At 50.0% G+C, this 22,006-nt stretch overlaps 1 protein-coding gene across 3 annotated transcripts in view; it reads right to left on the reverse strand.

Moving 5' to 3' along the window:
* MYH14 (myosin heavy chain 14) overlaps positions 1 to 22,006 on the reverse strand; it is a 107,884-nt gene that overhangs the window by 17,231 nt on the left and 68,647 nt on the right. For all 3 annotated transcript variants that reach the window (XM_006160113.2, XM_014592265.1, XM_014592264.1), the window contains 10 exons: positions 20,137 to 20,274; positions 14,680 to 14,803; positions 14,042 to 14,213; positions 12,814 to 13,026; positions 12,174 to 12,318; positions 11,149 to 11,355; positions 9,258 to 9,362; positions 8,999 to 9,151; positions 7,656 to 7,904; positions 1,688 to 1,900 (listed from right to left, as the gene is read on the reverse strand). In XM_006160113.2, the coding sequence (XP_006160175.1) occupies positions 1,688 to 1,900; positions 7,656 to 7,904; positions 8,999 to 9,151; positions 9,258 to 9,362; positions 11,149 to 11,355; positions 12,174 to 12,318; positions 12,814 to 13,026; positions 14,042 to 14,213; positions 14,680 to 14,803; positions 20,137 to 20,274 (1,719 nt within the window). The remainder of the gene's footprint in view (positions 1 to 1,687; positions 1,901 to 7,655; positions 7,905 to 8,998; positions 9,152 to 9,257; positions 9,363 to 11,148; positions 11,356 to 12,173; positions 12,319 to 12,813; positions 13,027 to 14,041; positions 14,214 to 14,679; positions 14,804 to 20,136; positions 20,275 to 22,006) is intronic.

Genomic DNA, 22,006 nt, shown 5'->3' on the forward strand with positions numbered 1-22,006 from the left:
CGCTGCCCAAGGGACCCTCATTAAAATGTTGGTTGGTGGGACCAGCAGTTGGTGCAATGGCTATGTCGCTGGACTCCCATGTAATCAACTACAGTTTGAGTCCTGGACCCGGTGGCTTAAACTCACGCTGGGCACATGTGCGTGCGTGCCCAAGATCCCAAGAGAATGGAGGAGAGGGGATTGCGGTGTGGCTATCCCCCCAGGGGGTGATTTCTCGCTGTCTCCCTGTCTCTCTCTGTCTTTCTGCTGCATGTACATGCCCTATAATGAAAATTTCTCAAAAAAAAAAAAATGTTGGTTGGTGACAGCATCTACTTTCAGCCCTTGGAAGGAGCCCTCCCTATTTGGCACCTGCTGACTAACTGTGTTTACCTGAGGAGATCGCACTTTCTCTCATCCACATTCTATTTCTCACAAAGGCCTTTGGAGTCACTACAAGTAACTTGAGAAGTTTTTCCCAAGTAATAGTAATGGTTACTTTGGAAACGGTTCATGTGTGAACTGGGGGTTTTATCTCAGTGGGCTAGAGACATGTCAGAAGGGGGCGTTCTTGCTGGACTGTCCATCAGTGGAGAGAGAGCCACATCTGTTGCACCCCAGAGTACTCTGGCTGGAAAAGAGGGAGGGAGGCTGTCTACTCAGGAACTCGACCAAACACGGGTTCTGCTGGCGCCTCCTGTTGTGTGACGGCGGCCCGTGTCCCTGCTCTGTCCTGGCTGGTGCTCCATAATTGTATTCAGTGGACGAATGAAGAAAGAATGTGGACCATTCTGATCTTTCAGAGGGCTGGGCCACTAGGTGAGGGGAGCACCCCTCTACAGGCCCTGGCGGCATGCACGAGTTGGCGGAAACAGAGGCCTGGGAGGGGAGCCAGGGCATGCTCAGTGGCCTCGGGGTTAGGCAAGGTGGGGAGCCGACAAACGGTGTGTGTGCGTGTGTGTGTGTGTGTGTGTGTGTGTGTGTGCGCACCGTGAATGTGTGCCTGCCTCCTGTAGAGGCTCTCAGGCTGTGTTGTCATCTCCTCTCCACGTTTTCTCTCTTCCTGAACATCTTCACGCATGACTCATTCTTCTCACACTGTGTGCATACATGTGAACAAGTATGTTTACTGGAGGTTCTACTCATACTCCATGTGTGTGAATGTGAGCATGGATGCTTTGTGAGCAGCTCTCACGTTCTGCATATGAACATGTATGTTTGATGGAAGATTCCCCTCATGTCCTATGTATGCAGACATAAACACGTATCTCTCATGAATGGACCACGTTCCTTTCTGCGTGAACATGCAGATTTGGTGGAAGGTTCTCCTCATACTCTGTGTATATGTATGTGAGGGTGTATGAGGGTACTTTTAAGTCTTTGGAAAAATGGAACTAAGGTACAAGTTTATTTTGGTGCAAAAACTTTTTAAACTCATGCATAGTGTTTTCATAATGCATATTTTCTGCAAATTTTCTGAAGACCCCATGTATGCCTGGTGAGACGCTCTCCTCTTGTTCTGTGTATGAACATGCGGCTCTGAGGGCCGTGTGTGTGAGAGCATGCGTGCTCTCTTGTTCTGTGTATGAACATGCGGCTCTGAGGGCCGTGTGTGTGAGAGCATGCGTGTGTACGTCCCTCCTCTCATCAAGTATATGCACGAGGGAGCCCACATGTGTTCAGGATGGGGGTGGGGGTCCCTGCTCACGCTCTTGCCGACGTCGTCCTTGCTGCTCAGCAGTGCCTCCAGCTCAGCCCGCAGCGCCCGGTTCTGTCGCTCCAGCTCCTCACGTGCCTCCTGCTCCTCCTCCAGCGCTCGTGTCAGGGACAGGGCCCGAGCTTCACGCTCCCGGCCCTCTGCCTCGACCCGCTCACGTTCCTCCACTGCCCGCAGGACAGCTGCCTTTTCCTCTGCCAGGAGCTTCCAGGTTGAAGAAGGCGGGGTAGGGAGAAATAGATTAGCTAAAGGGCATGGAGAAGATAGAGCAACCCGGAAAAGAGAGAGACAAAGAGACAGACAAAGGCAGAGACACAAGAGGGAGGAAGAGGGATTCAAGTTGCAACCATGCCCCAAAGCAGTTTGGTTCTTGAAAGCATCAATCAACCAGTCCCTCACTCTATGTAAGAAGCAGAGGGAGGTGTGTTTCATTCCTTTGGGAAGGTGGAAGAAAAATATCTATATGAGGGGCAGGCAGGTGGTGTGGTGGTTAAAGGCACTGGATTCCTACATGGCCGATCATGGTTCAAGTCCCAGACCTGGAGGCTTGCTTTTTTGCTTTTCCTTTTTCTCTCTCTGTCCCTATCAGGTCAAATTAAAAAATAATAATAACAAATGGAATTAAATAAATAAATAATTCTTTAAAAACAAATATTTATATGAATTTTTTAAATGGCCCTCAACCTTTACTGTTTTGTTTTGTTTGTAAAGACACAGTAATTGGCAAACAGCTAAACATATAAGACACGGAAAGAAAGAAGAGAATAGGACTCAGTGAAGAGGAAAACCAGTCAACAGGAACAAGCCCGATATGACCGACATACTGGGATTGCACAGGACCCTTATTATAAGTTAGTTCCAGAATAAGGTGGATATAACAGGTGAAGAGACAGGATTATTTCAGGATAGATTTGATACTATAAAATAGAACCATATAGAAATGCTCCAGTTTGATGGGGGCCAGCAAGTGGCGTGGTGGTTAAGGCACTGGACACTCCCACATGGCTGACCATGGTTCGAGTCCTGGACCTGGTAGCTTGCTTTCTCACTTTCCTTCTCTCTGTGTGTCTGTCTTTCTCTGTTCAAATTAAAATAAATGAAGTAATTAATAAAATTAAATAAATAATTATTTTTTTAAAAAAGAAATGCTCCAACTTGGGACCAGCAGATGGTGTAATGGTTACGCTGCTGGACTCTGTGTGGCTGACCGTGGCTTGAGTCCTAGACCTAGTGGTTTGAAAATCACACTGGGTGGGGAACCAGCAGTTAGCGTAATGGCTATGTCGCTGGACTCCCACGTAGTCGACCGCGGTTCGTGTCCCGGACCTGGTGGCTTAAAACTCACGCTGGGCGCGTGTGCGTGCGTGCCCAAGATCCCGAGAGGAGAATGGAGGAGAAGGGATTGCGGTGTGACCATCCCCCCTGGGGGGTGATTTCTCACTTTCTGTCTCTATATCTCTCTCTGTCTGTCTGGCGAGCGCACGCGCCCTACAGTGAAAATCTCTCAAAAAAAAAAAAAACAAAAACAAAAAACCTCACACTGGGTGCATGTGTATACACGCCCAGGATCCAGAGAGGAGACTGGAGGAGAGGGGATTGTGGTGTGGTCAACCCCCTGGGGGGTGATTTCTTGCTTTCTGTGTCTTTGTCTCTCCAGCAAGCACATACATCCTATAGCAAAAAATAAATATTTAGAAAAAATACTCCAACTTAAAAATGTGATATCTGAATTTGAAAAAGTCATTGAATAAAACTGACGGCAGACTGGACATATCAGAAGAATCAGTAAACTCAAGGACAGGCCAATAGAAATGGTCCAAGCAGAGCAAAGAAAGAAAAAAATTGTTAAAAAAAATGACAGAGCTTGAATAACCTATGAGAGATTATGAAGCAAGTATGCATGTATTTAGAGTCCCAGAACAAAAGTAAAGAAAGAGCAAAATAAGTAAAACTGTATGGTCACTGAAAATATGATCATCTATGTAGAAAATTCAGTGAAATCTATTTAAAAATATTAAGTTAGTGAGTTTAGCCAAGATTATAGGATGCAATACAAAGTCAACTGCATTTGTACAAACCAGTGATCAGAAGTAAAAATAAAACCATATCACTTAAAAATCAAAACCATAAAATATTCATAAATCGAACAAAAGATGTAAAAGATGTATACTGAAAATGAAAAAAATTTCTGAGATACATTAAAAATATATAAATACTTAGACATATAAATCATGTTTTTGAGTGAGAAAATTCAGTATTAGTCATTAGAGTATATCTATTCTTCCAAAATTGATCCATAGATTCAACAGTCCCAAATCAGGAGGATTTTTTAAAATTATTTTTAAAGAAATTGACAAACTGATTCTAAAATACATATTAAAATGCACAAAACAAGGACCAGCAGGTGGCATGGTGGTTAAGGCACTGGATTCCCACCTGGCTGACTGTGGTTCGAGTCCTGGACATGTGGCTTGATACATGCCCGACATATGTGTACTTGTGGAGGAGGAACTGTAGTGTGACCATCCCCAAGGAGGGGTGATTTTTCACTTTCTTTCTCTCTCTCTCCGACAAGCACACATACACTATAGCAAAAATCTATTACAAAAAAAAGCAAAGAATCCAGAAGAGACAAAACAATATTTTTTAAAAATTTAACTTTATTTATTTATTTATTTATTTATTTAAATTTGACCGGAAAGAGAGCAAGCAAGCTACCAGGTCTGGGGCTCTAACCGTGGTCAGCCACAAAGGTGTCCAGTGCCATTAACTGCCATGCCACCTGCCAGTCAAGGAAGAAATAGGGGGAGCTGACAGGTAATGTGGTGGTTAGGGGCTGGACTCCTCATTGCCTACTGCAGTTTGAGTCCCTGATCTGGTCACGTGCTTTCTTGCTTTTCCTCTCTGTCTCCTGTCTCTCTCTGGTCAAATTAAAAAAAAAAAAAAAAAGACAATAACAAAGTAAAATAAAATAATTCTAAAAAAAGAAGAAAAAGCGGGACCAGCAGTTCGTGTAATGGCTATGTCGCTGGACTCCCACGTAGTCGACTGCGGTTCGAGTCCCAGATCCGGTGGCTTAAACTCACGCCGGGTGCGTGTGCGTGCGTGCCCAAGATCCCGAGAGGAGAATGGAGGAGAAGGGATTGCGGCGTGGCCATCCCCCCTGGGGGGTGATTTCCTGCTTTCTGTCTCTCTGTCTCTGTCTGGCGAGCGCACGCGCCCTATAGCAAAAACCTCTAAAAAAAAAAAAGAAGAAGAAAAAGCAACTAATACTATTTGTTTTTCAATATATGTGGAAAAAACTAGTCAGCAGAGAACAATAGTGTTGGAACAACTGGATTTCTGTATTTACAGAAACCACCTTGGAGACAAAATAGCATCATATATAAAAATTAACCTGGAATGGATCATAGGCCTAAATGTAAATCTAATACTAGAAAACTTCTAGAACAAAATACCGAAGGGATCAGCAAATGGCATAATAGTTATGTCACTGAACTCCCACACAGTTGATCATGGTTTCCGTCCTTGACTTGGGAGATTTAAACTCATGCTGGGCGTGTGTGTGTGTGTGTGTACACGCACAGGATACTGGGAGGAAAATAAAGGAGAAGGGATTGCAGTGTGGCCATCCCCCTTGGGGAGTTATTTCTCACTTTCTATCTCACTGTCTCTCTCTGGCGAGCACATGTACCCTATAGCAAAAATCTCTCCCTTAAAAAAAAAAGTACTGGAGAAACCGTCGTGACCTTGAATTAGGCAAAGATTCTTCTATGCAACTCCCAAAGCATAATCCATAAATGAACAAACTAGTAGACTTCATCAAAATAAAAAACTCATGCTCTTTAAAAGGCTCTATTAAGTTAAGATAATGAAAAGACAAGCCATGAACTAGATGAAAATATTTTCAAAACAAATATCTAATAAAGAACTTCTATTCAGAACATACCAAGTACTCTCAATATTCAATAATAAAAAAACAAACAACCTCATTGAAAAAATAAATGGGTAAAAGAGCTAAACAGCCACTTCACCAAAGAGGACAATGGCTGGCCAATGGGCACATAACAGATGCTTGGCATTGGTGGTCAGATGCCCATCACAGCAAACTATGGTTTATCTACACAGGAGTAATTCTCAGCAGTGGAAAAAGAATGAATGGGGACCAGCAGTTAGCGTAATGGCTATGTTGCTGGACTCCCATGTAGTCGACCGCGGTTCGAGTCCTGGACCCGGTGGCTTAAAACTCACGCCGGGCGCGTGTGCGTGTGTGCCCAAGATCCCGAGAGGAGAATGGAGGAGAAGGAATTGCGGTGTGGCCATCCCCCCTAGGGGGTGATTTCTCGCTTTCTGTCTCTCTGTCTGTCTCTGTCTGTCTGGCGAGCGCACGCACCCTATAGCAAAAAACCTCTCAAAAAAAATAAATAAAATAAAGGAATGAATTAGTGAGACATGTGAAAACATGGATGACTTTCAAGATAATTACTATGAGTAAAACAAGCCAATCAAAAAAGAGATTTACATTAAAAAAAACTATACAAAGTTCTAGAAGATGCAAGACAAAATTAAGAGCCTCAGACATATTGAGCTATATTAAGCAAATATGCATGTATTTGAAGGCCCAGAAGAAGAGAGAGAGAGAGAGAGAGAGACAGAAAAAAAAACCCAAAAACCAAAAAACAACAAAAACTTGAAGAAATAATGGCTGAAAATGTTTACATTAGATCAAAAACATCAAGTACTGCAGGAAACTCAGATAATCTGAAGCATGATACATATAATAACTCACAGCTGGGTATGCCCTAGTCAAACTGCTAAAGATAAAGAGAAAATTGTTATTATTTTTTTTAAATTTGGCCAGAGGGTACCACAGAGAGACAGACAGTAAGAGAAAGGGGAAAGCATCCCCTATGGGAAATGATCACGTTACAATTCCTTCTCCATTTCTCCTTCCTTCTGGGATTTTAGGCATGCACACACACGTGCCTGGCGTTCCTCAACCCACAGGGTCCAGGACTAACAGTATGGTTGGCCATATGGGATCCAGCACTCTTAACCTCCAGACCACAGGCTGGCCCGAGAAAATGATTAAATCAGCAAGGTAAACACTGCATTAGCTGCAGGCCACAATGATTTGAATGACCGCTAACTTTTCATTAGAAACAACGGAAGCCAGGGAGAATGGAATGACATTTTCAAAGTGCCAACTATTGATCTAGAATTCGTATCTGGTAAAGATATATTCCAAAAAAGCAAAATAGCATCTCCCCCTTGCATTTCTTACATGAGTAAAATTAGGCACAGAGAGGTTGACAATTTGCCCAAGCCACACAGCCAGAAAGGGGTTGAGCTGGGATTTGAACTTTAGGATTGTCTGATCTTTTTTTTAAAAAAATTATTTTATTTACTTTATTTATTCATCTATTTTAAGATGGGGAGAGAGGGAGAGAGAGAGAAAGAGAGAGAAAGAAAGTGAGAAAGCAAGCCGCCAGGTCAGGGACTAGAACAGGGGTTGGCCATGTGGGAGTCCAGCACCCTTAACCACCACACCACCTGCCAGCCTCAGGGTTGTCTGATCTTAACTCTCTGGCATTCCTAGATTTTATTTCATCCTCAGGCTGCCAGATGCTTTTATTTTTCCCCGTTTTTGAGATGGCTAAACGGAGGCCGAGATGGGAAAAGCACTTGCCTGAGGTCGCCAGTGAGTGTGTAGACATGAGAGGTGTATTTTGTTATCCTCACAGCACCTGTAGGGTACTGAGGGAGTGTTCCTACCTTTCGCCATCCAAACCAGGACAGCATGGAAACTAAGAGGGGCCCCACCAATAGTTATGCTGGGATAAGAGGCGTCACCAGGGGCCCAGCAGGAAGAAGTTCTGCTTCTGGTGTGGGGCAGCTTAGCAGTGGCACTGTGATGTAGCATGTCACTGCTTCCTCGCAATGACCACAGGAGGCCCACCTGGTCGAACTTGCGCTGCTTTTTCTCCAGTGTGCTCACGAGCTGCCGCTGCTGCTCCAGGTCCACGGTGACATCATCCAGCTCCTGCTGCAGCCTGCGGCGGCCCCGCCCCAGCCGGTCCACTGCCTCGGTCTTTTCTGCCAGGCGTTGAGTCAGGGTCTCAGCTTCACGGGCTGCCCGGCGCCGGGCCTCCTCCCCTGCCTCCAGGGCCCCTGCCTCCTCCTCCTGGCGCCGCCGCCACTCTGAGAGCTGGCAGGAGGAGAAAGAGTGGCAGTTGTGGCCATGAGTGATAAAGGCATGAACTGCTGGTGCCCCATTTCCCAGATGGGGAGACTGAGACTTGAAGAGGGAAAAAGAAGTGAGTCCACTGGGCTCTTCTGCCTCAGAGTGGGGTTGAGGTTTTAGAGGCCAAACTCTTCTAGGGGATTAAAATGACTCCCTCCAGGATTCAGAGACAAATCAGACTTGGGCCGTTCTCTGGGGAGCCTCCAGTCTGACGGGGAGACTGCGCATTGCAATTAGGCTGACAGAGGTAAAGGTAGAGAAAGTACAGGGAGTCCATGGACATTAAAGAGAGACTTCCTGGATGAGGGCCTTTAAGATGGGTCTTGACGTATGCATAGGAGTTTGCCAGTTCAAGGATCGTGAAGGCATGAATCTTTACTCATTCATTCAACTCAGAGCTCTTCTCAAGGCTCTATGTTGGGCTGTGCTGAAGACCCAGACTTAACTCTGAGGAGGTTCTACTTCGGGGTGCCTCACAATCTAGTGGGAAGACTTACAGGCAGAGACAGTCCTTGCCCAAAGTGACTGCAGCTGGGACAGAGAGGGTGGTCAGGAAAATCTCCCAACAGCAGGGGAGGCTGATGCTAAGTACGGAAGAATGAAAGGATTTTTTTCAAGTGAAATGAGGAAGCAGAGAAAGATGTGTGTAGCTAAAGACAAAGATGGCCTGGAGGATGCAGGCCTAAGCCCAGCTGAGAGGCCGGGCCCTGTCCCGGGGAGCCATGGGAGGCTGTGAGCAGGGGAGTGACAGGGGCAGCTTGGGTGTGGAGTCCCCCAGAGCTGTGTGGCAGATGAGCTGGAAGGGAAGAGACAGACAGAGGATGGGAGGCTGAGGGAGGATCCGGGTGGGAGAGGATGAGGCCCGAGCTGAGCACAGGGGACAGAGAACAGGAGGCACAGTCGGGGGCAGAGGGCGGGCCGGGCACAAGCTATGGGCACAAAGGAGAGACAGCGAGTGAGAGTGGCTCCCAGGGCCCTGGACGGTGGGTGAACCTCAGCTGGGGAGCCCAGGAGGAGCGGACTCTGCCTCCCTGGAGGTCTTGCTCAGGGCTGCTCACCTGGGCCTGGGCGCTCTGCAGCTCGCGGCCCGCCCGCTCCCTGGCAGCCGCCTCCTCCTCCAGCTGTTCTCGCAGACCCCCCGCCTCAGCCTCCAAGGCTCGCACCCGGGACCCCAAGGCCAGCTTAGCCCTGGTCTCCTCCTGCAGCAGCTCCTGTAGATGTAGGGGACAAACACCGCCTTGAGTGTGGCCAGGAAAAAGTCGGGGGGCAGGTGGGGTGGGTGGGTCATGGTAGGGTCAAAGGGCAGGCTGGGGTCACCTGGGTGTCGTGCAGCTGGGCTTCCATGCTGCTCAGCTCCTTGCTCAGCCTGATGGTTTTGGACTCGGCTTCGCTCAGCGCCCCAGATACAGTCTCGAGTTCAGCCTGCAGGGGAGGGCAGCTGGATGAAGCCCTCTGGTTACGGCTTCCACCCAGGAGACCCCTCCACTCCTCCACCTCACATCCCTACCACGCATGGCTGTGGGACTGTCAATGGTGCAGCTGCTGTGGAAAACGGTCTGGCAGCTCCACAAGGGGTTAAACAGGGTATCCATAGGACCTAGCAACTCCACTCCCAGCCATGTATCCACGTATGTCTGGGCAAAAACGCATAAAGGAATGTTCACAACCGCCTTACTCCAAGCCACCGAAAGCTGGGAAGAAGCGGAAGTCCATCCATGGAGGAATGGGTCAACCAAGCGTGTAGAGCCAGATAACGGGTATCCTCAGCAACAAGAAGGAGCGCAGCACTGACGGGCCACGACGCTGAGCCTCGGGAGTGTACGCTGAGTAAAGAGCGAGGCCGCAGAGGCCGCCCGATCTCCAGAACAGGACGCCACAGAGACCAAAGGGGACCAGTGGCTGACTGGGTGGGGTGCGAGGAAGGCTGGGGTGACGGCTAAGGAGTACAGGGTTTCTTTTTGGGGTAATGAAAATGGCCTCAGATTAGATTATGGAGGCCTGAGCGTGGCGCAGCAGTAAGATGGGGTGCTCTGCGAGGACGCCTCACACGGAAAGGTTCCGGGTCTAAGAACACTAGGCATGGGAGTGCCCCTGACCCAGGGCTGGCAGGGGTGGCTTGGTCAAAGCCCTTTTGTGAGTGCTGTCTCTCCCTCTCTGTCTCTTGCTCACTGACTTGTGAACAAAATAAACATTTGAAACAAAATCAGACAATGTGTAAAACTCTGAAAGTACTAAAATCTACTGAAATGAACTCCTGCTTTCTCACTTACTTTCTTCACCAGAGATTGTGCACGAGAGAGAGAGAGACAGAGAGAGGAAGGAAGTGCCCCTGAGGGAGCAGGGTCACACCACATCCCTCTCCAGTTCTCCATCCCAGCAGGATCTAGGATGTGTGTGCACACACGTGCCTGGAGTGTTTTTCAAACCACTGGGGCTGGGATTCGAACCAGTTGGTCTTGTGGGCTCTGACTTAAATTAGGCTATGGAGCCAGCCCTCCATGAACTTTTTGAAAGCTGCTCATAGTCACACCAGGTTTTTCTTTCTTTTCTTTTTTTTTTTCCCTAGAACTTTTATACCAATGAGTCATAGAATATCTACTTTTTCTTTTTTTTTAGATTTTTGCCATAGAGCATATGCACCTGCCAGAGAGAGACAGACAGAGATAGAGGGAAAGTGAGAAATTACCACACACTCCCAGGGGGGATGGCCACGCTGTAATCCCCTCCCCTCCATTCTCCTATCGGGATTTGGGGCAAGCACGCACACACGCCTGGTGTGATTTTTAAGCTGCTAAGTCTGGGACTCAAACCGCTGTCAGCCATGTGGGAGTCCAGTGCCTTAACCACCATGTCGCCTGCTGGCCCCACACACCAGGCTTTCCTAATCAGACCACAGATTATCCTAAGGCAGGGAATAAGAGTGGAAACAAGTCTGTGGCAAAGTTAAGTGTCAAAGGATCAGCTGTACGTGCTTCTAGTTTTGGCTCGGAGTGACCTTAGGCAGTCAGCTTTCTACTCTGGGCCTGTGTCCTTGAGGATAAAGTGGGAACATTAGCTCTTCCCACAAAGAATGTTAGGTATGTATGAACCCCCACCAAAATGCTAGTTACTTACGAGTGGTCCTGTTGCACGAGCTGGCCAGGACAACGGGCATCTCACCCAAAGTCACACAGCAGAGGAGCCCCCCACCCCTGGCCGTCCCACTCACCTGGGCTCGCTGCAGCTTCTCGGTGGCCTCCGCTCGTGCCCGCTCCCCATCACCAGCGCGGCCCTGCACCTCCTGCAGCTGGGACTCCAGCCGGCGCCTCCGCTGCTCTCCCTCCTGGCGGGAAGTCTGCAGGTTGCTCAGCTCTGCCCGCAGCTCTGACACCTCGGCCTCCAGGGCCAGCCGGGTCTTCTCCCAGGCACTTTTGCCCTGTTGGGACAGGAAGATGAGTAAAATGAATCCTTTCCTCCACCAGGCCAGCACACTCCTACCTGGGTCTTGCTATTCCTTGAACACCTAGGCACGTTCCCGCCTCAGGGCCTGTGCACTGGCTGTTCCCCTGGAACTCCATGCTGCTCCTTGAACACCCGGACACCATCCCGCCTCAGGACCTTTGCACTGCCATTCCTTCACTTGGAGCACACTTCTGACGCTCAGATGGCTCACCTCACCTCCTCGTTTCCCTCGGCCATGACCTTCCACAGACTCCTCTGCGGCTCACTGAATTCCCACCCCCATCTTAGCACCCTGGTGCTCCCTTCCCTGTCCGTCCCTTCCCGCGGCACCTGCTGCCCGGGTTATTATCAGGGTGCCTTTTCTTCTTTTTAAAGAATTATTTATTTAATTCCATTTGTTATTATTATTTTTAAAATTTGACCAGAAAGAGAAAGGGAAAGTGAGAAAGCAAGCCGCCAGGTCTAGGACTCAAACTGCAGACGTCCGTGTGGGAATCCAGCACCTTTAACCACCACGCCATGTTATCAGGGTGTTTGTACCATCCGCTCTCTGCTTCCCCATAAGCGTGACCCCACAGGGAGGTGGTGGCGGCTGTCTGGCTGACTGCCGGTTCCCGCAGCGCTCCAGGTCACAGTACATGCTCAGTTAACGCTGAACAACGGGTGAGTAGAGGGACTGAACGAGTGAGGACAGTGCCCCAGGGACACAGGCCAGCCTAGAACCAGCCAAGGTACCTCCCCGGGCCCAGCAGCGCCCACACCGCAGGCTCCTGAGCCCCTGCCCCTACCCACCCTCCGCGCCTGCTCCAGCTGCTCCGCCAGCTCCCCCAGCGCCTGGCCATGGCGCTGCCTCAGCTCCTGCACCGCCACCTCGTGAACACGCGTCTCCTCCTCTAGAGCCTTCTTCAGCTCCGTCACCTCCTGTTCCCTCTTGGACCTTTCAGTGGGGGAGGGAGGAAGATGGAATCTCAGATGAGAGGGGGACGGGGACGTTAGGGGCCCCTGACAACTGGTTGTGCCTCCTTTTCTTGTCTCCTCCAAGGACAGGGCCTAGGTGGTGATGCTGTAAGAGGGGTGTGGCTTTAAGGGTGAACTACTCACATTTCAACACCTGATTCAAAGGCGCCTCTGGAAGGTGCCTTCTTGGACCCCCTCCCCACGCCTGGTTTAGGGGCCTACTCTGCATATTCACGATGCCCCACATTACTCCACTGACACGCCCTTCGCTCAGGATCGGGTCCGTCTCTGTCTGAATCTGCGTCCTCTGAGACTGGGTGCTCCCGAGGTCAACACCTGGGTCTGGCTCATCCTGGTCCCCAGCTTGGCCCAGGCTGGCCCCGAGCTGGTGTTCAATAAGCAGTTGTTGAATGACAGCATCTATGTAAACGGGGACCTCTTCCCGAGCCCTCCCACCGCACTCCGCTGGCCTCACCGGAGCTCCTGCTGTGCGTTGGTGGAGTCCAGCGTGTCCTCCAGCTCGCCCCGCAGTGCCTCCAGCTCCTCGCCCAGGTCCCGGCGCTGCTTCTCCGCCTTGGCCCTGGCTACGCGCTCGGCCTCCAGGTCCTCCTGGGCCTCGGCCAGGCCTGCTTGTGCCTCACGCAGGGATTTGAGCAGCTGGGCTCGGGCCCCGCCCTCATCTTCCACCCTGTGGGTGACAAGGACCAGAGAGTTGGACAGGCAGTGACTTCTGGGGGCAGAGGCCAGAGGCTTTGAGGGTGGCCAGCCACAGGTTCAAATCCTGGCTTGGCCACTGAGTGCTCGACTCCAGTACTGAGAGCCTGTTTCTGTAGCTGTGAGACGGGAGCGACCGTGACAGCGACAGCAATCATAGTTGACACTGAGTTTCTTCATTGTGTGTTTTTTTTTTAGGTTGCCATATAGTGTGTGTGCTTGCTTTTCAGAGAGACAGAGACAGTGAGAGGGAAAGCAAGAAATCACCCCCAGGGGGGATGGCCACACCGCAACCCCTTCTCTTCCATTTTCCTCTCAGGATTTTGGGAACACCTGCACTGGAGTAAGTTTTAAGCCAGCAGGTCTGGAACTGGAGTCCAGAGCCTTAACCACCACGCCACCTGCTGGTCCTTCCCAGGAGCTTTTTGAGGACTGCTAACCACTCCCATTTTACAGATGAAGAAACTGAGGTTAAAGAGATGACATCACTGGATGAGGTCACATGGCCATGAAGGAGCGCAGTCAGGTGTGAATGCAGAAGTCCAACTCGGGGAGCAGTTCTCAGCCGCGCAGCGAGAACCACCTCTTCCACATCTCTGCATGGTGCACGGAGCACCTGCACGTGCAGCAGAGCCCGAGTGCAGCACGGGGCTCAGTGCTGCGGCGAGGGGAGTTACAGTCGCGGCGTCACTCAACATGCCAGGCCATGTGCCAAGGCGCCCGACTCTGGTGTGGCATGGACTGAGCTGAGGGCGAGAAGGCGAATGCACCTTCCTACCCCACAGAGGGCAAGGACGGTACAGGCCTGGTTTCCTTCCCTCCCAAGGAGCCAGGACTCTGGCTGTCTCCATTTGGCAGAAAGGGACACTGAGGCCCAGAGGGGTGTGGCTGGTCCATGGCTGATGAGTGGCTTTGCCCCAGGAGTGTCTGCCTGGGCCCCAGCACTGTGGGCCTCTGCCTCCCCAGCCCACCCAGCCTGGCGGCCTCACCTGGGCAGAGCCGCCTGCAGCTCCTCCTCTTTGCGGCCCAGCTGGGCCCGCAGCTCCTCGGCACGCTGCTGCTGCTCCACCATCTGCTCCTGCAGCTCCGAGCTCTCCCCGTCCAGCCGCCGCTTCAGCTTCTCCAGCTCCTGGCGGCCCTTCTCCTCCTTGCGCAGGCGGTCTGGTGGCAGGAGGGGGCCATGTTTGGCGGCTGCAGAGCCCCACGCCTGGCAGTGCCCACCACACCACGTGGCCCTCGCCACATACCAGGCTGAGTTCACGGCACCCCACCTCGGAAGCTGCCCACTGTCCTCCTAGACACCCGGGCACTGCCCTCCTCACCCTGCTGTCAGCCCAGGCCTCCGCCCCCAGCCCTGCCTCCTCTTTGCATCCTTCTGCCTCTGAATCTACATCAGCAAGGGACAAGAGACGAGTCTGAAACATGGTCAATGGGGGCCCGGGGAGGCGATATTCGCCCAGGACCCAAGGAGAGACAGTGAGTCAGAGTCCCTCCTTTCCCATCCCACTTAGCAGATGCGACCACTGAGGCCCCAGGGCCGAGGAGGCTTGCCCAAGCCCCCAGCCGAGTAGGCACAGACCACTCGGCTCCTGGCTGGACCCAGGGTGGGGGGGGGTGCGCTGCGTACCCTCCATGTCTGCGATCGTGGCCTCGTATTTCAGCCGCAGCTTATTGAGGCTCTTGATCTTCTCCTCCTCCTCCGCAGCCTGAGATGAGAACTCGGCCAGGCGTTCTTCCAGCAGCCTCCGCTCCTGAGGGGCAATGGGGTGGGGAGGAGGGCACGTCAGAGCTGGGCCGGGAGCGGCGACTGCCTGACCTGCAGCTTCAGTGTTCTCACCTGCACTGCCATTGTCAGACCACCCGCCCACCGCTCACCTGCAACGGCGGGCAGTAACCTCCTGATGCGGAGTGCACACCCGCCACCCCGTCTTCCGCTGATGGACACCCAGGCTGCCGCCAATCATTGCCATCATAAACGGCACCGCAACGAACATCCTTGCCCACCTGCTACAATCATGTGAGAGTTTGGGGCCCCTGCTCTTCCCCAAAGTGTGAGGGGCAGTGTCTTCAAAAAGTTCACCAAAATGTGTATTTTTTAAAAAAAACACACATGGGGGCCGGCAGGAGGTGTGGTGGTTAAGGTGCTGGACTCCCACATGGTCAACTGTGGTTCAAGTCCTGGACTTGGTGGCTTGCTTTCTCATTTTCTCTTTCTATCTCTGTCTAGTCAAATTAAAATAAATAAATAAAATTAAAGAAGTCATTTAAAAACACACACATGAATTTCACAGCTTTCTTCTGCACCACGTAAACTTGTACTTCAATTCCATTTTCCTGTGAGCTAACTGCTGGTCTCAGAATCTGAAATCCCGGCAGCACTGGCACCAAACGGGGGCTCGCCGCAAGTGCAGTCGTGCTTTCCACCCGGGCCAGTGGAGTCAGAACCTGCACCTCCACAGGGTCCCCGTGTGAGTCGTGCGCACGTTACAGTCTGGAAACACGAGCCTGGAACGGCGCTTTCCAACAGTGAGTGTTTAGGAATCGGTGAGGCGGACTGCACTGTCTCTGAAGGGATGAACTAGAACAGGGCAGAAAACGTCAGAGGTCCAGTAACAGCCATAACAGACCGGCTTTTCAAGTCTTCAGTCCCTCCTCGTTAAGACAGATGATTCTCAACTTCTGGTGCGGTTACTTCTCAGTAAGCCCATTATAAGTTGAAAATACATAATAAGTAAAAAATGCGCATAATGCCCCAACCTACCAAACAGCTTAGCCTAGCCTTCTTCTTCTTCTTTTTTTTGTTGTTTTAAAAAAAGGTTTTCCTTTATTTCCTTCTTTTCCTCTGTATTTACATTCACTTTACCATGGGGTGTGTGCACTCACTGGAGACAGGAGAGCGGGAAAGTGAGGAGTCACCCCCAGGGGATGGCCACACCGCACTCTCTTCTCCATGCTCCTCTTGGGATTTGGATATGCATGCACACTCGCCTGGCATGGCTCTCAAGCCAATCGGTCCAGGATTTGAGCCGTGCAGTTGACCATGTGGGACCCAGTGCCTTAACCAATGTACCATCTGATGGCCCATTTCTTTTCTTTTCTTTTTTTTAAAGAATTATTTTATTTAATTTTATTTATCATTATTATTATTTTAAAAATTAAATTATTATTTTGACCCGAGAGAGACAGAGGGAGAATGTGAGAAAGCAAGCTCCCAGGTCCAGGACTCAAACCATCGTTGGCCATGTGGGAGTTCAGCCCCTTAACCACCATGTCACCTGCCAATGTGAGGCCCATTTCTTTTATTTTTTAGAAAAATGTTTAATTTATCCATTCATTTATTATTTTAAATTTGACCAGAGAGAAACAGAGAAAGTGAGAGGGAAACTGAGAAAGCAAGCTACCAGACCTGGGACTCGAACTGTGGTCAACCTTTGGGAGTGTCTAGCATTTTAACCACCATACCACCTGTGGGTCCTGGCCCATTTCTTTTTGAAAAGTTTATTTATTTCTTCCATGAGGGAGAGAGAGACCACAGAAAGACAGTTCTCGAGCAGCGTCTGCACATCACTACACCCCCAGCCTCAGCCAGCCCCAAATCATGGGCTTTCACATGCCCAAGTGCTCAGGAACTCTCCAGGCATGACTCTGAAGCCTTCCGATGGGGGTCAGCCTCACAGGGTACCAATGCCTGGCCCTCTCCCAGCCCACTCAAACATGTTCAGAACACTCACATTAGCTTACAGTTGGGCAAAATCACCTAACACGAAGCCCATTGTTCAATAAAGTGTTGAAAATCTTATATAGTGTATTGCTGTACAAAAGTAAAACAACAGAATGTGATCTTTATTATTTTAAGTCAAAGTCACTGTCACTTTTTTCCTTTTCTAAAGGTTTTTGCCATAGGGCACATGCAACTCCCTGGAGACAGACAGTGACAGTGTAAGTGAAAAATTACCCCCAGGAGGATGGCCATGCCACAGTTCTCTCCTCCATTCTCTCAGGATTCAGTGCATGCATGCACAAGTGCCAGTGTGATTTTCCAGCTGCTGGGTCCAGGCCTTGAATAGCACTTTGCTATGTGGGTGTCCAGCATCTTAAGTACCATGCCACCTGCTGGCCCCACTGTCTCTTTTTTAAAAAACAAAATAAAACGAATGGCAGCCCACTCCATAGTGAAGTGGAACCTTGTAAACTGGGAACCATTTGTGCTGTCTGCAACTAAGCCCTTGGCCATGTTGCTTTGTAGAGTCCTCCACTAAAGCCAGTAGGATGTAATTTCTGCTCCTTCAAGGTTGGTTTTGGCTGTGTGATTTACATTAGCTAATGGAATGCTGGTAGGTGTGAATAAAGCAGATTTAAAAGTGCTTGTGAGTGGGGACCAGCAGGCAGCATGGTGGTTAAGGCGCTGGACACTCCCACAAAGCCAACCATGGTTCAAGTCCTGAATCTGGTGGCTTGCTTTCTGGCTTCCCCCTCTCTCTCTCTCTTTCTCTCTCTTTGGTCAAATTAAAATAAATGAATGAGGGACCAGCAGGTGGTGTAACGGCTATGTCACTGGACTCCCATGTAGTTGACCTCAGTTCGAGTTCTGGACCCAGTGGCTTAAACTCACTCCAGGTGCATGTGCGTGCGTGCCCAAGATCCTGAGAGGAGAATGGAGGAGAAGGGATTGTGGCATGGCCATCCCCCCTGGGGGGTGATTTCTCGCTTTCTGTCTCCATCTCTCTCTGTCTTTCTGATGAGTGCATGCGCCCTATAGCAAAAACCCCTCCAGAGGAAAAAAAAAAAGAAAAAAAAGAAAGAATAAATAAAATTAAATAAATAATCCTTTAAAGGAAAAAAAAGTGCTTGTGAGGACTTGTCTGGCCAAGCTTTTGTCCTTCTACCTGAAAGAAGGACAGGTCCTCAGTTGGTGCTGGTTCCAGAATACACCACTGCCTGTGGCTGGGTCCGGCCAACACACGCACTCATGGAAAAGTAATGTTGCTGTTGTAAGCTGCTGAGATTTGGGAGGCTATTTGTTATGCAGCATTATTGCAGCAAAAATCTAATACGTACATCAAGGGTAAGGAGTACTTTGTGAAACTTTTGACTCAGTTGTACATATGCAAGTGTTTCCATCTGCCCTGGATCTCAACGTACAACTATTTATCCCTATGCATGACTATCAAGAAAGTCATGACATTTAGAGCAACACTATGCAATAGAACTTTCTGGAAGGATTAGAGTGTTCTACCCCTGCGAGGCCTACAGAGGGTATAGTGATCAAGGCACTGGACTCCCACATAGCTGACTGCTATTTGACTCCTGGACCTAGCAGCTTGAAACTCAAGCTGGGCAAATGTGCTTGCATGCCCAAGATCCTGAGAGGAGAATGGAGAAGGGGTAGTGGCCATCCCCACTGGGGAGTAATTTTTTGCTTTCTGTCTCTCTGCCCCTCTGGTGAGTGAATACACACGCCCTATTGTGAAAATCTCTCTCTCAAAAATCAGTCTGGGGCTGACAGGTGGCATGGTGGTTAAGGGCACTGGATTCCACATGGCTGACTATGGTTTGAGTCTTGGACCAAATGGCTTGCTTTCTCACTTTCCCTCTCTCTCTCTCTCTCTCTTACTCTGTCCCTCTCTAGTCAAATTAAAATAACCAAATAAATAAAGTTAAATAAAATAATTCTTTTTAAAAAATATTTATTAATTTAATTTTATTTGTTATTTTTTAATTTGACTGGATGGAGACAGAGATAAAGAGAAAGAGAGAGTGAGAAAGCAAGCTGCTAGGTCCGGGACTCAAAGCACAGTCGGCCGTGCGGGAGTCTAATGCTCTTAACTGCCATGCCACCTGCTGATCCCAATAAAATAATAATTAAAAAAAATTTTTATCCCTGTATTATTCAATATGGTAATCAGTAGCCATGTGAACACAGATTGAGAATCTAAATTAAAAAAAAAATTTTTTAGAGGTTTTTGCTATAGGGCACGTGTGCTCACCAGACAGAGAGAGACAGAGAGACAGAAAGCGAGAAATCACCCCCCTGGAGGGATGGCCATGCCGCAATTCCTTCTCCTCCATTCTCCTCCCGGGATCTTGGGCACGCACGCACACGCCTGGTGTGAGTTTTAAGCCACCGGGTCCGGGACATGAACCACGGTCGACTACGTGGGAGTCCAGAGACATAGCCATTCCGCTAACTGCTGGTCCCCTAAATTTTAAATTTTATATTTCAAGTAAATCAGCATAAATTTAAATAGCTAGGGTAGCTGGGACCAGCAGGTGGTGTGGTGGTTAAGGCGCTGGACATTCCCACATGGCCAACCAAAGTTCGAGTACTGGACCTGGTGCCTTGCTTTCTCACTTTCCCTCTCTCTCTCTCTGTCTCTCTGTCTCTCTTTGGTCCAATTAAAATAAAATGAATGAGTAAATAAAAATTTTTAAATAGTTAGGGTAGCAAGTGGCTTTTGTATTAGACTGGGCCACCATAGAACACATACCTGCAAGCGGAATTCTTGAGTGACATAGAATACACACCCCCAACTTTTTTGAAGATCGCCAAATTCCTCTCCAAAATAGCTCATGCAGCTTATCCTCACCAGCTCATGGCATTCTTTAACTTAGACATGTTTGCTAATCTGGTGAGTGTGAAATGTGATGACTAAACATTTACTTCTTTCGTTCTCCCATGAGACAGGGAGGGCCACAAGTACCCACAGGGTTCACACGCTGTGTTCTGCCCCTCGCCTCAGCTGGCCTGGATGGCAGGCATGACTCGCACACCTGGCGTGCTCAGGGAGGTGCCAGGACACGAGCCCAGGACCTTGCTTGTGTGGGTCCAGTTGCACTACCACGATGCCACCGCCTAGACCCTGAAATGAGATTTCGCTTCTCCTGCCCTCCGTGACTAGTGACCGCGCACCTATCCCCTCACGCCTTCATTTCCACCTGCTCCTCGGGGACTGCCTGCCGCTGCTCTTTGCCCGTTTCCCTGCTGGCTGTCCGGCTTCTGCTCACGGACCCCCAGGAACTTATTCTGCTCCACGGCCGGCCTGCCAGGGTTCCCCACCACCCCCCAGCTGCTCGCGGCACCGACCTTGCTCAGCTTGGCGTTCTGGTCCTCCACAAGCAGCAGGTCTTCCTCGAACTTCTTCAGCTTTGCTTCCATCGTCACCTTCTCCAGCTGCAGCTTCTGACGGGCCCCCTCCTCGGCCTCGAGGTGGGTCTCGAGCTCCTGGAGAAGAGAGGGCAGGGGTAAACCAAGGATGACAGGAAGGGTAGTCTAAGGGCCCAGGGCTCAGGGCTCAGGTAGGTCGGCGTGCTGGGCGAGGAGCTGGTCTTCCCAGTCCACGCACTAGCTCATGGGCACTTACCGAGTTCCCAGTGAGTCACACACTGTCCTAGGCACCGAGAACAGATAAAAACCCCTAGCCCGCCCACCCTTGCCCGTGTGCTGGGGGCGTGGGTGCAGGTTACACGCACCAAATATCTAAGTCCACAGGTCACAGACGGGCCATCTGTGGTGGTCGCAGGCACACTGGAGGTTGTGAATCAGCAGTCTGTAGCCTTGACATTCGGCCAAAGAGGGAGGGCTCAGATGGCCCGACCACAAGTCCCCCCCTTGCTCTGTCCCCACAAATAAAGTCTCCCAATCAGTGTACCCTCCTTACAGTGAGGACCAGGCACAGTGCCTGCTCAGCCCTGGAAGTACATTTTGGCTCCCTGTCAGCTCGTGGAATTACTCATCACGCCATCTGCTGGCCCGTTACCCATGGGACTATTCAAACCAACCAACCATATCTTCCCCCAGCAACCAGGGGCCAGCTCTCCCTCCTGTTACTACAGAGCCTGTTCCCATAGCACTGCCCGTTCACTGCACTCAAGGCAAGCCCTGGCCCAGCCAATGGCTGCCCATGGCGTGAGCCTGCTGCCGTGGGCTGTCCGTGTTACTAACACGCAAGCTGCTGTCAATCTCACCTGTGCAGTCCCGGATGTTGTGTATTTGGCCACCCCATGACCTTACAGCAGGATCCCTCCATCACCAATAGGTGCAGAGCAACTTACTAAGAAACCACTGAGCTCTGGCCATGTGGCCAGTGTGGCAGAGGAACAGTTTTCTAGTTCGTTCGATGGCACTTATTTTAGATTTAAAAGTACACCATCACAAGAAAATGTGCTAAGTGTGTTTCGAACAATTTGGGTAAGCCAATCTACTTTTTGGTTTGTTTGCTTTTGTTTTTTTTTTTTCGAGAGGTTCTTGCTATAGGGTGCGTGCACTCACCAGAAAGACAGCGACAGAGAGACAGAAAGCAAGAAATCACCCACAGGGTATGGCCACACTGCAATCCCTTCTCTTCCATTCTCCTCTTGGGATCATGGGCACGCATGCACATGCACCTCGCATGAGTTTAGGCCTCAGGGTCTAGGATTCAAACCATGGTCGACTACGTGGGAGTCCAGAGATGTAACCAGTACACCATCTGCTGGTCCCATGAATCCACTTTTTAAACTGGAGACGTTATAAAACAGAAATACAAGGGACCAGCAGGTGGCATGGTGGTTAAGGTGCTGGACACTCCCACATGGCCAACCACGGTTCAAGTCCCAGACACGGTGGCTTGCTTTCTCACTTTCCCTTTCTCTGTGTGTGTGTGTGTGCATCTCTCTCTGGTCAAATTAAAATAAAATGAATGAATAGATAAAATTAAATAAATAATTCTTTTTAAAAAAAAGCCAAAAAGACAGAAATACAGATCCAGTATTTCCAGTGGCGATTTGGCCTCTAATAAGGCCAAATAGTGCCATAGTGTACGACACACAGTGGATTCTGAAGGGCCATCGTGGGAGAGCAGCCTGCCCACAGGTGCAGCACAGAGGCAGAAGGCACCAGAGATGGAGAGATGCAGAGTATGAGGACATCCTTTGAACGCCTAGATCCAGCCATGCCTGAAGCCTATCCATTCCAG

This window comes from Tupaia chinensis, unplaced genomic scaffold (assembly GCF_000334495.1).
Source record: "Tupaia chinensis unplaced genomic scaffold, TupChi_1.0 Scaffold000673_1, whole genome shotgun sequence".
Lineage (NCBI taxonomy): Eukaryota > Metazoa > Chordata > Mammalia > Scandentia > Tupaiidae > Tupaia > Tupaia belangeri.